Genomic DNA, 16,395 nt, shown 5'->3' with positions numbered 1-16,395 from the left:
TTCCACGAACCAACGACTGAGCTTCCCTTTCTTCTCAGCAACAGGAAGTTGTATTGATTGATGGTTCTTTGAGATTCATATCGAGCTCTCATGCTCTTTATTGTTACCTTTATCGAGCACACGCCAAAATAAATAAGGTGCAATTTGGGGTTAATGGCTCTCAAGCCAAAAAATATATTTGCCACAAGAGGAAATCCTCTTTGGCTTTTCCGCAATATTGATTTATTTGCCTTGAACGCCTTGAAGAATGAAGAAGTTAATCGCGTAGAAGGAAAAACCATAGAAAATTTTCCGTTACTAGATATTTTTTGAAATTGCGCGGGATCCGGATCGTAGTTCTCTGGCCCTCTGGTTGTTCAACAAGGAAAATGTGGAACATTCTATGGCGCTGCAATCGTCTCCATGTGCCAAACAACCAGAAGAAGAAGAAGAAGTACAAAATCTCTGTGTTTGGTTTTCGTGGAGCAATATTTCGGTGAATTTTGCGGTGTTGTGCATTAAAAGTCGGCATAGAGTTTGTGAAAAAGTGAAGATAAGCTTCAGTGCTACGACAATCAAGTGTTAGATTGGTGGGAATTTGAGATTTTGGCTCATTTTCCGGCTGCCCAAGAATCCTGTGAACTCTGTCCACAACAGTGGCGTGATGCCCCCCAATTGAAGGTAAAAAAAAAGCGGAGAGAAAAAAATGCTAATCGCTGAGTAAATAGTCGAGTTATTTCTACATGGGAATAATTAATTGGTGTGGATTGAGGTGAAGATTATCTCTGTGCGATATCGTGTTTGCCCAAATGTGCTTTTCTCGCACTTTCAGGGCTTTTTTTTATTGTGACACTATCCGGACACCTGCCTCTCACCCACTCACTGAAGCCCCATGATCCCCCGCATCAGCTGGACAGAACGCGTGGCCAGGGTGTGAGCATAGTGAGATATTCCAGGAGATTATGAGCTTAGGAGAGTCCAGTCGGCCGAAATTCTTGAAACCTGGTAAGTTCCCCTTCAATCCCTCCAAAGTAAATCCCCTTCTTTTAGAGAATCTCTGAGGAATTGTTAACCCCATGACCCTGAGATTGACTGCTTCAGCAATTGAGATGATTGAAGCGGGGAATTAGCATAAAATAAAGCACTCACAGATGGAAATGAGTGCACGAGAGGGAGATAAAAAGTCATGAGATAATCGATAGATTGTGCCACAAAATGATTCACAGACTCCCAGATCCACTCACTAAATCTCCTCCTGGCACAGCTTACACAATGCCCCCGTCTCAAACTATTTCCCAATAATTTAGCTTTCCTCTCGATTCACAATTCCACTTGGGAATAGTCATCATTTGGAGGAAACATCTGTGAGTTCTAGAAATTGAATGATTCAAGTCAAGATCATTTTCTGCTTAACATCTGCATGAAAACTTTAAGATTATCGTGCAAAAAAGAGTACAGCTGAGAAAGCATTTCGTGTCACTGGCAATTTTGTCCTAGGAAATTAGTTTTCCGCAAAAAAAATATTCCTGAAATTCTTGTAAATACTCAAATAACCTTCCAAAAAAAGCCCAAAAAAACTCTTGTTTGACTTGTTTTCATGCGATTTTTTTTGTTATTAAGTTAATTCACAACTATTCATTAAAAAGAATTTCCTGTTGATTGTTTCAAAATCACCTTTTTTAGCCAGAAAATTTGATAAAACTGTAATTTCATACGAAAATATCGTAAGAATTTAAATTTACTTTTTTCATACGATTCAGAAACCGATTTAGCTCATTTGGAAGGTAATTTGGAAGAATTTTGATGTATTACAAGTATTCAGAACATTAAAGATTCATTAAACCTCCGCCAGTGGCGCTGAAGTCGTTAAGAAGAAAAATAAAAAAGAGCATTCCAAAAAACAAATTAAATTAATTGTTTTCCAGATTTAACCGTTTAAAAACGATGAGAAATCAAATAAAGCAATTGCTGAGGAAAAGCGATCTTTCTTGAATGTTTTGATCCATTTTAGTTTCTGATAATAACACTGTGCAACAATTTTAAATTTTTTTTGGCCCTTTTTAGTTTGCCAAAAATATTAAAACAATTATGTCAACACCCGGCCGGAACAAATGTTATACAATATTAGATAAATATTATATACTAATAGGTAGAGTAGGCCTACTATAGTCGGGATAGTAGGCCGATTGTAGGCCTACCCTCCATATAAAAGACTGTGTCGTTTTACTAGTGGAAGAGACTTTTTGCCAGCATTAGTATTGGTGTGACTGCCGTGTACGTGTGAATCACAATTATTATCTGTTGAGGCCATTTTCTTACAGGAAACGTAATTCTTAAGCTTCATTGGCTACTTTTATGCCTCTTTTCGTATAAATCTTTGCAAAATAGTAAAAATATTGCACATTTATTTTCGATGTTATTGTGGCAGTGGAACATATCAAAGACACTGTAGAATGAGTGGAACATATCTCGGACAATTACAGAGTACGAATATCATATATTTTTAAATGAAAAATATAATACAAATCGGACTCAGATTTTTGTCAGACTAGTATCATGGAAATATGTTATAACTCCGATTTTGTTCCGGCCGGGCATTGCATGTCGCGTACTAAAAAACATAACCTAACTTAAAATTAGTGTTTTGAAATCAACGGTCGATAAATTGTGGACTATAGAGCGATGGCCTATAGCGGAGTTCTACTGTATCATTTTGATTTCATTTTGTTTTTGCGCCTGGAATCTAGGGAAAACCGTTTTTGCCGTTTTTTGATACTTTGGTGCCTATATCTCCGACTCTGTTGAACCGATTTATTTCTTAATATGGAAACATTTGTTCTCCTTTACATGCCCGATAATCCTTTTGACAGATGGAGTTCGTGAAACTGACACCAGGGGCGCTGTAGTCTCATATATGTCGGAAAACATAGAAAAATCGAACTTTTTAGCAACTTTAATGAAATATATCTCGAAAACTAGGATTGTCATTAAAAATCTGTTTTGTGGGTTTGACAGAGAATTTTATTAGCTACATTTTCATCCATGTAGGGTGGAATCACCATTTCTCGCCAGTGCCCCACTTCTCGCCACTTACATTGAAATCGCTATTTTTCGCAATTTATGAAATAAATGAGTCGCAATTTTTTTTGTATTGTTTTTGCTTCTACGCATAGACCCGAAAAATAATTATTATTCGTTTTGGATTCACGATTTTAATCACTTTTTAGAGCAATATTTTAAGCAAGTGCATCGAATCCAACATCTCTTACCAAATGTACTAAGTGTCGTCAAATTTTCATCAGGCTAAAAATACCTATTTGGGTAAATAATTTGTCTATTGAATATTTAATTGCACTTGTGGAATACATAAAATTTGTATTTAGTCAATTAATATTTCATTTTATATTATTTTTGTATAAAAATGAGGCATGGCGAGAAGTGGTAATATTCTGGAATTGATTTTACCACCTGTCGCCATATCTTTTCAATAGGCGACGCTAACTTCACTTCGTACATTCTCAGTTGTCAAATCTGCATTGTTTACTTTCTGCAAAAAGCCCATAATTTGATTTCTCAAATAAAAGTGAAGAAAAATCATTTAAAGAGAGTAATAATAAAGTGATCACAAGGAAAGAGAAATGGTGAATTTTTCTTTTCATAGCATTGCCTAAATTACCGAGTGTGGTTCTTTTCAAGTGGGTGGCGAGAAGTGGTTACAAATTTTACAAAACTGGCGAAAAGTGGTAAAAAGTGGCGACGAAATGGTTATTTTTGCATTATTAATAAAAATCAGTTTTTTTAAGTAGTCCAGCGTTATGTTCTAGGATTATTGTTTTCACGTATCTAGAGCCAATACATCTAAGTAACTTTGTGTCAAATTTGACTTATCTTGTAACAAGGATTCAAAAGTTATGATTAAATGAATTTAATTTTTTCCTAAACATGGCGATAGCCGGTTATTCCACCCTAAATCGCTAAATAACACTCAGTTAAACTTTTTATTACAAACCCATTTTATGTTTCCTGTATTTGATATTTAGAATTGTTTTTAAATTACTCACGAATCCCTTCAAATGAGTAGTAAAAGCAAAAGACAAGGTCTACACAAAATCAATGGAGATGTTTTTCCTGTAAAAGTGTTTTTTTTTTCCTTTTCTTTTCCTTTTGCGCAAATTGAAGATTAATATTCTGGTTAAAGATTTTAAATTTAAATTTATATCTCTATGCTGATGGTATTCGCAGAATTCAGATTACTTAGTAATTCCAAGACAATGAATAATAATGAAACGGAACTCAAATTTTATGTGATATCTTCACTCTCGACTTTGTAACAATACATTTTCTGTTTTACGAAGAAGCAAGATCAGAAGATTTCTTATCTAAATCTTTTTATTACAATTATTGAGATTAAGAAAAATGTGTCTCGTGTTAACAATTACCTCATTTATATCGGTTTTGTAATTGTAGCTGATATTCTAAAGGTTGATAATTTAATTGACATATCGACTGAAATACATAGGTACTAAAAAATTACGGAAAATGTAATACACAAAGAAAACCATTAATTTTTATTCACTGTTCCACTGTTCGCAATAAACCTTCTGAAATTTATTCACTTGGGAATTAAAACAAGCAGGTAACTCACCCTCATGGACGAGTCTATTCCCGGGAATAGCATTACCTATTTTGCACAAATTTTATTTTTGTAACTTTATTGAAGAGTATTGTACCTTTTGGTATACAATGTATCCCAAATTTGGGAGGAAAAGAACTTGAAATATCGTTTTTAAATGGATTTTTTGAGAAACTAATTACATTGGATAAATAAATAATTTCTATAAAAAAACTGAAATTTTCATCAAATTAATATCCGATGAGAATTAGAACATTGTTCACGAATAACTAAAAATACATTCTAATTAGTTTTTATTCGTGCATTATTAGGTGACTCCATAAAACTATAAATAAACCCTCCCAATGACTAAAAAAGTAAACTTTTGGGGAGTCATCATCAATAATGAATCACCCTCCCATCGTGTTCAGTTACTGAGAATGGAAGTGTTTCTTTTTTTCTGGGGGTGGGGTAGGATAGAGGGAGAATGGAAAAAACAGGCATATATTTAACACTCCACAAAAACCAACCCCATGGCCACAACATCAATAAAATACTGTGCACATTCTGTCGCGTGTCCTAAATGCCTCCTCTGCAAACCTCCAACTCCCTCGCACACGGAAAAGCTCGACAATTCGCCCCTCAAATGGGTCAAACACATTATTATTGTCCACACTAATTCCATGTGACACTCTCGATGGCACGAAAAGAATAAAAAAAAAATTGATGAGGTAACGCCTCCAAATCGACCCTCAACAAACTAATTTCTTGCAACACGAGCTTTCAATCCACCTGTTAAAAGCAGTGGCAAATGATGATTCGCGGAATGCTCTAAAGGCTGTGCGTTACCTAGTCAAGATTGATGCTTTTATATGTAACGGTTAATTGCCGATTCAAAACCGATTGAAACCGGTCCGGACTTTGGACAATTTCAATACCTTTCCGATAAATCCGATCTTGACATTTCATGGCTGACAAATATTGTATTGTATTTATTTTGCCAACTTATATTCTTACAATAGCTTCTCTATACCACGCGTCCGCCGCCGACTTAGCGTTGGTGACTTGCCTCCAAAGCCAAACGGTGGAAATGCTTCTTCTCAGGCTGTATAGGCTTTTGTCGTGTTAAACGATAGTTTTTTCTACAGTAACTGTGAATCTCACTAGGCAATATGGGTGGGAGGGAAACTATCAGATAAGATACATGAGAGATACGACAACATGGCTAGGTACTAGCACGTGTTATTGCCTTAGTGTTGAAGGAAATTTAAAATAAAAATTTATAACAAGAACAGAGATCAAGACACCCCATAGCCAAGGGACGATGCGAAACCGCGATGTAGCCGGATACAAGAATTTACACTCAAGCAACCGGATACTCCGTGCTAGCTCGTCCTGTTTACAATAATGGGGAGAGAAAAGGCAGAAAGCCCAAGAGAGACCCCAGAAATAGGCGGAGCAGGAAAGGCACTCCAGCAAAATTCAACACAAAAGTCTCCAAAAAAAAAGGAAAAAAAAATATTGCAAATAGAACACTCCCAAAAGACAAGTTATCCACATACCTAGTTTAGAGTTTTTCAATCAGTGACCTTGAAAAATTGTCTAAAAATGGACTAGTGTCATTTTGACGTATAGGATTGATGTATGTTTAATACCTCTTCAGACTTGTAGATAAATTCAAGACCTTTCGTATGAACACAATCCTGGCATTCATTGCCTAAAAAAAGTTTGTTTTAGAGGGGTTTAACTCTCGACCTTGAAAAACTGTTAAAAATTAAATAAAATTGTATTTTTTTTTGACATGCAATATTGACGTATGTTGTTTAATTTCTGTTCATACTCTTGTAGATTAGTTTAAAACCTTTCGAATGAATCTAATTTTGATATTCATCAGTTCAGAAAAACTAATTAAGGAGATCTTTGGTTTTTGACTTTGAAAAATTTGTATTTTTTGAATAATTTTTGAAAGGAATGAAATAGTGTCATTTTGACGTATAAGACTGACATATGTTTAATTCCGGTTCATACTTGTAGATAATTTCAAGACCTTTCCTTTGAATACAATCCTCATATTCATTGGTTAGCAAAAGCTTGTTTTAGAGAATTTTGACTTTCGTCCTTGAAAAATTTTTAGAGACCAAACGTAAACTTACGTACTTTTGGACTCCAACGATTTCTTTTGGTTTTCGGATATGTTTTGGACGTTTTGGAAGTAGTCTAGATCAACATATCGTCCGTAAGCACCTGTGACCAAAGAGATTTTCGACATTGAATTTTTAAAGGTCAAAGTTCAACCACTCTGGATGCGTATTTCTCAACCGATTTGGTTAAATTTTGTTAGCTCTAGCTTCTCCCAAACGGTTAAACCCCCGTTGGTATTTGAATTGACGTCATAGATGTCTCTCGGAGTGGCGCCGATTCCTCCTAAGAGCGCTCCTAGTGTCAGCCTATGAGTTACTCCTTCGGAAGGAGTGTCGTAGATAGGATTATAATTGAGAGCTCATATTCGATCATCGTGGGAAATAGATCGTTAGGAGGAACGCTGAAGATTCTAGAGAAACCTCTGGCGGCCAAGGCATTCATCCACGCGATTGTTTTAAAGGCTCCATCCCTACAGATTCCCCGACGGATCTAACAATTTGGATTTTTTGGAAGTGTCTTGAAATTTCTTACCTGGTTGTATCGGTTTCAATCGGCAATGAATCGGTAAAATTCTCGTAATTGATTTACAGGGAGTTCCGGCTTAAGTGAAAACGGATTGAAAGAATTTGATATGAATTGCCTACTATTGGGAGCTCATTTATAAAATAATTTTTGAAATTCCCCTAAATCCCCTAAATTGAAAATGTTTTGCATGCATCACGGCGTTTCCGTAACTTATTCCAAAGACTTCTCCTGTGGATCTGCAATTTTTCTGTGTCATTGGAGTGAATTCGCGGAACTTTTTCGGTCCCGAGAATTTCTTTAAAAGCGGAACTCCGTGTATCTCTCTTGTTTATTTGTCCAAAAGTTTATTATCGAGCGGGTGGTCAAACGGGAAGAGATGTCGACTTCCGCTTTTCAGTAGGGACTCCAAAAACTGTGATTTACTTCTATTCCTTTTTAACAGCCGATTCATTCAGCCTGTAGTCATCTCAAAATAGTCTACTATCTCTTGAATTCCAAAAAAAATCGGAGAATTACAATATGTATGATTCTCTCAGCTCGAGCAACAAGTAAAATGGGGACCTTCGTTGATGGACAAAAATGAATATGAATTAAATAATTTTCTATTGCGTGTTTCTGGTAAACCGGTGTTTTCAACAAATTATTTTTAGGGTTAAAGTGGATTGTAAAACAATAAATAAGATACTAATGTTTTTCTCACACCCTCAATGTGTCACTCATAGTCAATCAATTACCTGCCAATTCAATAATTCAGCTGAAGCTCAACAGCTTAAAGACACTCCTTCTATACTGTACTATTACTTCAATTTATAATCATTTAAAAGTTTGGAGTAGCTTTTGATTATTGGCCACTTAAACTGCTTGATAAATACATTTTTTGCTTTTTATGACTATTAATTTATTATCTTGATTAGGAAGAAAATCACTTGAAATTCCGGATAATAAATTTTTTAAACAATTGAGTTCTTATGTAGCAGTTTAAGCAGTTTTTTTTTATTTAATCTTCTTGGTTTATAACGAAGATTAGAGATTGGATTTTATAAGATATATTATATAAGTGGAAATGTTGTTTAAACTCTAACTTATAATTTTGAAAAATTAGTACAAAAACAATCGACAATGGTCTTTGTATTCGGGCTTTCTCTCAGTTTTCTAGCGACTTCGGTTCACAAAATAAAATAGTATTTTATTTAAGTAAATAGTTGTAAATAGTGTTTTATCAATGTTTTATATATTTTCCAAACACATGACAGATTTTAGTACATGTACTAAAAACGACTATTTAACAATATCTTCAATTTTCACGATTACGATATAGAATTCTGATAAATAAATGTTAAGAAGAATTAAGACTTCTTAGAAAAAAAATAACACTGTTGAATTAAGAACCTAGTTTAACATTTGTTCTAAAACCTATACGAATTTCGATTTTTTCTTCTATGCAAATATATTAACAGAGATTTGTTTCTCCTTTAAAAAGCAATTCCAGAACTTTCTATTACTTTAACCAATTAGCTTTATCATCTTGTTCTAAAAACTCAGTCTTGAGTTTTTTATTTTGTGATTTTTACTGTTTTTTTTCGTGTTTTTTTTTTAGTATGAAAGTTTTCATGCTAAAGATAGAATTCAGACCATATTTGTCATCTGTTTTGGGGCTCTTGAAGGCCTTTATTTAGTCATCCTGGCATTCGAACTTCTCTGGAAGAGGACCTAAAAGTTCTAGGTAGACTTCAAGACAACCTGTGTGCTGTTTGGAAGCCCTCCGGACACTAAAGGCCTCTACACATTGGGAGCAATTTTCTTCAAAAACCCATTTTTGAAGGAAAATTGCTTGCAGCCTTGTAAGTGGAACCGTCAAAATTCTGTCAAAAATGCAATTTTTGACAAAAATTGCTCGCAATGTGTAGAGGCCTTAAAATTCATTCCATTAGATCACCATAAGTGTCATTTACTCGAAAAACTCCGTTTTATCCTTCTAAAAATTGATAAAACTCACATTTTTTATACTGTAAGGATTCTAGAATGGTTTCTTTTTCTTTGTAAAGAAAGAAAAGAATAAAAAACTTAGAAGAAACAGAAAAAAATTTCCAATTTTCTATCAGTGTTCGTTAACGAAGTATCTTTTGGTCTCAAAAAAAAAACATGCAAGTTTTACAAATTTATCACAATTATCGCTTTTTTTTATATATTAGACTTCTTGCAACAAAATTAGGCAAGAAGAATTCCTCAAGAATAACAAAAAAATCCTAAAAACATTAAAAAATAAATGCAACATCAGCCACTTTTTTTTAGTGTTGCCAGATTCGAATCCAAAAATGACTTTTTCCTTTACTTGGTTCCTCTGTTCTTTCTTAACGCATTTCGATTAATTTAAGAACAGAGCGCATTCTATAATGCAAGAGTCCTGGGTTCGAACCACTTCTAGGTCTTATCAATTATATTTTATTCAGTTGTTCTTAAAGGGTTAAATGCTGATTTTCACATGTTTTCATGGCAAGTTCGCTAGAAATTTTCAATTGGAGAGACTCAAAGAAGCCTTAAAATTTCTATAAATACAAAAGTATGGTTTCCATTAGACAAGAACAGCCCACATTGCCACGAATGGACTTTATCAGTGTTAAGTGTCATCTTGAAGAAGCTCACAGTGGTTTCCTTTCATAAATATTCCTATTTTTAGATTTTATATCTATTCATAGAAACATTTTATAAAATAAATATATTGTGCAGAAGAATATTTTGAAAATTTTTAATTACAATTGATTATATTTATTTCACAAAAACTTTAAAGAAAAAAAAATGTCTCAAGATATTAAGAAGGAGGGAAGAAAAGACGATAAAATTGAGATCAAATAAGCTGACTTTAAATATTTACAAGTAACTGAAGAGGAATGTTTATTTGATCTCAATAGACTCTTTCTTATAATATTTGTGCTTTTGGAATGTTTTCTATATGGGGAATAGTCTGCATTTCTTGGATATTTTTCTTGTTGTCGTTCAGATGACGAGTCCTTTGCGTCAGAACGAGACGCCCTTCCATCCGATGATCAGGTGACCACATTCGTCTTCAACGCACATCACAATTTGAACTTAGCCGAGCAGAGGGAGCGTCTTCCGATTTACAGATATCGCAATCACATCCTTCACTGTCTGGAGAACTATCAGACACTCGTGTTGGTGGGTGAAACTGGAAGTGGAAAAAGTACTCAAGTGCCACAGGTGAGTGAGAATTCTTTACATTTTTTTTTTGCATATAGGGAAATCTCTATCACGCTCCTTTATCCTCTCTCTCTCGTTAAACCTGTTGCTTCTCTTCCACCCAAAAACATCTTCAATATTTTTTTGTAATCAAGTTTCAAGAGGAAGTTATCTTGTGAATCTTCATTTTCGTAAAAAAAAAAAACAAAAGTTGCTTCAAAGATATTCCTATTAGCAACATCATAGAGCAAAGTTTGTGATTGTATAATTTTTAGTGGCGTGATACACCTGTGGAAATTCCACTAAAAGAAAAAAAAAGACGTTGAAAAGAAATGGCTCGTACGATGGAAAGGTCATTAACATACATACGTCTGCTCGTTGGACAAAAAAAAAATGTGAACGAGATTGCTATTATTAGATAACAGATAAGAGCAATATAGAACAAATGAGTATCAATTAATCAGAGATAGACATGGCTGGTTGGTTTCCCATTGAACTTTTCCCTCTCACTCAATAAACAGCAATATTTTTGTCTGATAAGGCATTTTTCAATTGGTTCATAAGCATAGCTATTTTATTTGCATTAAAATTGGATGTTGGATCAGGTGTTAAACGTCAGTCGCTGATAACAAATTGTATTATGTATTTTTGGGAGTCTTATAAGTGTGTAGAAATATCATACGACTTTACTTCATAGATACAAGCATCACATTAAATTAGAATACATTGGGCGAAAAACATTTTAACTGCTCGAACTCCAAGAGAGAGCAGTTTTCACAATTTAATTGGTCTTTTAGAATTCTTCAAGTAAAGCATTAGAGAACCATATTTTTTTTTGTAACCTTCTTGTAGCTAATATCCAGAATAATACAAATTAAACGTGCTACTAAATTTGTCGAACTTTCATAATAAATTTAGTTAATAGTTAGTTTTTTCGGTTTTGTCTATGATTACTTCAAATTAAGGAACTGTATTAGGTTAAGTACTTATTAAGCACTTATTAAGTACTTAATAAGTAGTGGTCTTGGTGTTCTAAGGCTTAAGGTACTTGTACTGGCAACAGACTTCAATTTCGGTCTTAAATTCTTCACATCTAGAGACCTTGTTCTGTTTTAGGGCAGAATCACATTGTCAGTCAAATGCTCACCGTATTTCATTAATTTACGCATTTTTATTGCAATTCTTACGCAAATTCTCAATTACCGTATTACCTTATCTCATACTTGGTGGCCCTAGGTGAAAATAATGTAAGAAAATTCAAGTAATAAAAGGAAAATGCGATAAACGGTGAGTAAAAAAAAAACTGTACGATTAATTTCTCGTACAGTTTTTCTTTTGCTCACCGTTTATCGTATTTTCGTTTTATTTCCCAATAAAAGGCCCAAAAGGAGGCCTGGGTGCAGCGGTTCCGCGAGGTACCGCCCCCACTGTAATCTAATCCCAACCGAAAAATTGGACCGAAAGTATAAGATCGGTGCCTCACTCGTACGTAGCTGTATACGTGAGGAACTGGGTCGAGAGGTTGCTGCTTCGTCGATGTTACTTCGTTCGATGGTATGGTCATGTTCAGTGTATAAGTGAAAAAAGTTTCCCCAGAAAAGCTTTGCAAACCATTGTGAGCAAACGTTGACCTCGGGGCAGACCTAGGACAAGGTGGCTGAATCAAAATCAGGATCTTGCCTAGAGTGGTCTTAGAATCAACTCCAAACACTTCTAAAGTGGCGGATGATCGACAGGCATAGGCTGCTAACTTGTGTGTCCTAGGCCCGCGACCCCGATTGGAATTTTTTTTTTTGAAAAGCTTTTGAAATTTAATGAATGGAATGGACCAGTCCATTGTCGGTTCAAAACTGATTTGAATCAGTTCACACTTGTCAGGGATTCAAAGACATTTCCAACAAACCTAGACTTGTCCCATTCGGTTAAGAAATGCGCTTCTTATAGTCCTGTACTTCACATTTCCTGAAAAAAAACCATGAGTCAAATTCCGGCTGTTTCTTGTTACTTGAATTCAATAATTTTCAATTTGCGCCCGTAATCTAGGCAAAACCGTATTACCATTTATTCTTCGTTAACTGAAAATTGAAAGTATGTAAGTACCTGACAATTATCTAGAACCATTGAAGTTTGCATAACCAAATACAAATAAAATTTTTACACCTGACTTACTTAAGACTGTTGAGTAATTAATTGAGTGATACACAGAGGAAAAATAAACATGATTAGGTAGATGTATTTGTTTTAGATTTCTTATCAATCTACAGTTATTTGTTAAAATTCTCAATATACCATCTTGATAAACACCAACAATTCTCTGTCATTAATTAGTCATTAAGTGAAATGAATAATGATGATGACGATGAGAAAATAGGTAATGACTTTTCCTGAAATGTTTCTACCCTCAACTAACACAAAAATAATAAATTTGTAGTGAAATGAGAAAGAAAAAAAAAGCTCATGATAATAAAACCAATAGCAATTAACACAAATATGCTTACAGGGGCTGTGAATGTAGATTTCAAATATGATTTGTATATGCTATGTTATCTTTCAATGTTAAATTTCATCGGGCAACCCTAATTCTAGCAGTTTTCTAGCAATTTAACAAGTCTTACTGGAACTGCTTTACTTGAATGTCGATGATTCTTTTAATTGGAGTAATTAGAAAGAAAACTATTCAGAAAAAATCTCAATGTGTTTTCAATAGGTTTCATAACCTAATAATTCTAACAGTTGGTTCAATTCTAACACTTTTCTAGTAGTCATTTCAAATTGAAATTATTTAGAAATCAACATTCAAGACATGAAATTAGAAACACTTTTTGAATTATACAAAAACTTGATGATTCCTGGCTGGATTTCTGAGGGTGTTCTCGAAAACGCGAAGTCGCTATCTCTACGAACAAAAAATAATAACGTACTTTTTTCGAAAAAACGTCAGATTCAGTTTTTATGTCAAAATATAGAAAAAAGGATGATTAGAAATATGGAATACATAAAACAATGTATAGCTATTAAATCATAAACGAGTTCTTTCCGAAAGTAAAAATTTTCTAGTTAACAAATTGGTGCAATTTTAATTATTTGCAAATTATGCGCAAAAACATAGTCCGTTGATGCTTTTGAATATTTGAATATGCATTGATTTACAAAAGTATGAAAGCCATTGATTTTCCTATTTGGAAGTTTTCCAAGAAAAACATAAACGAAATTATACGAGATTGAAAAGTCTTTCACTCTAAAATATTCTCCTAATATTTATCTTTCAACATCTCTTAAGTGATTAATAACATATTGTTACAGTGCGCTAATTAATGCGGCATTTCAATTAATACAAATCCATCAAAGTGTTAAAGGAATTGGAATCTATGTGAGGAATCTGTGATGCTTTAATTCCTTCTAATTGATCCAATTATGAAGATTCCAGAAATATTTTCTCACATTAGGATGATGAATTGGTGGGTGAATAATTTATTTGTGTTGTATAGCTGAAGGAATCGAAAGTGTTAGAATGCTACTATGAAAATATCCATCCAACATTGTATGATGGAATCAATTGGTAAAAGAGATACGTGCTTGAAATTGAAGGTCGAATAGTTTAATTGAATTACATCTAGTGAATTAGATAAATGAACAGGAATCCAGTTAGTTAGTGAATGTAGGTGAGTCAACATGTTATCAGTTGTGAAAGATATTGAAAATCAGTAATATTTTCTAATTAGAATAATGGGTGAAATTTTGTAACTTCGTTAATCGCGTGCAAGTTACAAGGGGACTTGTAAAATACTCTTAAGTTTGTCTATCATGTTATTACAATAAAAGAAATCATCAAAAAACTATGATTTGTCGAATTTGTTTAAAATTTTTCCAAGTATAGCAAGAAATATTTAAGAATTATGACTGAAATCGGTTTCACGCAACTTTATGGAGTGACATAACCTCAATTAAAAAAGCTTGCTGTGTACAATTTCGAATAATTTCAAGGAAACCTTAAAAACAACCACAAGCAAAACAAAAAAAATAGACAAAATAATTTCCATCTTTAAGAAAACTTTATTGTGTTTGCTTTATTACCGTAAAATTAGGCTTATCAATTTTTGTAAATTTTAGATAGGAAAATGTGCCCATGCTATGTACGATCCCAAGCTTCGTAATTTCACGTAGTTTTAAAATACGGATACGATGAGTCACATTTATTGAGAAACATAGGAAAAATTTAGTCAGGATAGGAATTCTCTAACTCTGTGAATGCTTCACTAGTGAACGATTCACTAGTGAAAGGTTCACGAGCTTTCCTTCACGACTGCTAGAAAAGTTATTCTAAAAGAGAGGGGAAGTGTGTTGAAATTTTCATTTAATTTAAGATTTTTATCAATATTTGAACAAAATTACTATGGAGAACACTAGAATTGAGTATTAAAAATGATGTAGTGTTGTTCTTCAAGCTGAATATGGAAAATATTTTCACTGGCTTCACCGAGTGATAACATCATCTTTACCGAAAAATTGACAAGTGAAACACATAACCTCAAAGTGATCCTTTCACATGAAGCTATCGCAAGTTACAGAATCTCTTTTGCTATCACTTCTGTGAAGCGTTCCTCAATTTTGACAGGTGATCACTTCACAGAGTTACAGAATTCCCCTCCAGTACGAAGCTTGGGATTGTACGAAGCATGGGCACTTTCCCTAGATACATTTGTTAGTGATTCAAGTTCCTGGTTCCTTAAAAAAAATCTATGAATTTCCTTAGTGTCCCCGTAAATTGTTCGAGTTCCCCATCGGATCCTCGAGTTCCCCGGGACTACTTATCGGTTTCTTGACAATTGCTCAATCTTCCCGTAGATTTCTCGGAATCAGCGTGAATTCTTCATAAGTCCTGAGTTCCTTATCGAGTGTTCGTATTTCCAGTCGGTTATTCGAATTCCTCATTGCGTCGAATCTTAAAGTTATCTCTATCTGTGCTTCGCGTACCCTTATGTTTCCTTTTGGTTTTTTGGGTTTTCTGTGTTCCTCGATGTTGTTTGTGTTCTCTATCTGTCCTTCGTATAGATTATAAATAGATAGATTTATTGCCATCAATGCTTTTGGTTATTGCGTTACATTCATTGCATTACAAATATTTTTCTGCGGCAATTGTCGTCTTAGCGTTGCTTACCAATCTATTTCAGAGTGAAAACGGTGGAAAACTCAGGTTATATATATATATATATATATATATATATATATATATATATATATATATATATATATATATATATATATATATATAGGCCGCCGGGTTCTCTATCGGTTACTAAGATGTTCTTCCAATTCGCCGTGCTCCTTATATTTCGCGTTGGTTCTTGGTGTTCTCTATCAGACCTGCGTATTTCACGTGTTTCTCGGGCTTCTCGTGTTTTTCGTAGGTTTTCCGGGTTTCTCACGTTCCTCGAGATTCTTGTCGCTTCTTCGTGTTCTTTGTAGGTTTCACGGATTCCCTGTCGGTTCCCGAAGTTTTCTATCGGTCCCTCGTATTCCCCATCGGTTACTAAGGTTCTTTGACATCTCTCACATTGCTCTTATTTTCTAAAGATCTCTATCAGTCCTTTGTATTTCAAGTGTTTTCGGCATTTGTGATTTTTGTCAATTCTTTGGGTTCTCAACAAATATCTCAGGAGTGACATGATAAGTTATTTTCGATAGTATCGACTGTCGATTCCGAAAAATTAAAACGCATTTTTTACTTTTTCTAGCTGAAATAGATATTTATCAACAGTAACATTCTTTCAGGAATGTCACATTAAATGGTTCGACAATGCGTAAAAAGTCGATAATCACCTAATATAACAGATATAGGTTTATCGATACTGTCCATTCGATAGTATCGCAAAGTTATCATTCCACCCCAGGTTTCTTGTCAGTTTTTCGAGTTCTCTGTCAGTTCCCAATCAGTACGTCTG

The 16,395-nt window shown here is 34.1% G+C and overlaps 1 protein-coding gene across 5 annotated transcripts in view; it reads left to right on the top strand.

The window, feature by feature from the left end:
* Positions 1–402: 402 nt before the first annotated feature.
* LOC129802084 (ceramide phosphoethanolamine synthase) overlaps positions 403–16,395 on the top strand; it is a 28,484-nt gene continuing 12,491 nt past the window's right edge. For 4 of the 5 annotated variants that reach the window (XR_008751756.1, XR_008751755.1, XR_008751754.1 and 1 more), the window contains exon 1: positions 10,409–10,474. Coding sequence is in view for 1 of the 5 variants with exons in the window: in XM_055847651.1 (XP_055703626.1) it covers positions 942–984; positions 10,257–10,474 (261 nt within the window). In the remaining 4 variants the exon portion in view is untranslated. Of the gene's footprint in view, positions 661–811; positions 985–10,256; positions 10,475–16,395 lie in introns of those variants that run through there. The other variant, XM_055847651.1, reaches the window with a different exon arrangement.

The sequence above is a fragment of the Phlebotomus papatasi genome, chromosome 2, assembly GCF_024763615.1.
Source record: "Phlebotomus papatasi isolate M1 chromosome 2, Ppap_2.1, whole genome shotgun sequence".
In the NCBI taxonomy this organism is placed as follows: Eukaryota; Metazoa; Arthropoda; class Insecta; order Diptera; family Psychodidae; genus Phlebotomus; species Phlebotomus papatasi.
The sequence above is the reverse complement of the archived record's forward strand: the minus strand, read 5'-3'. Positions and strand labels throughout refer to the sequence as shown.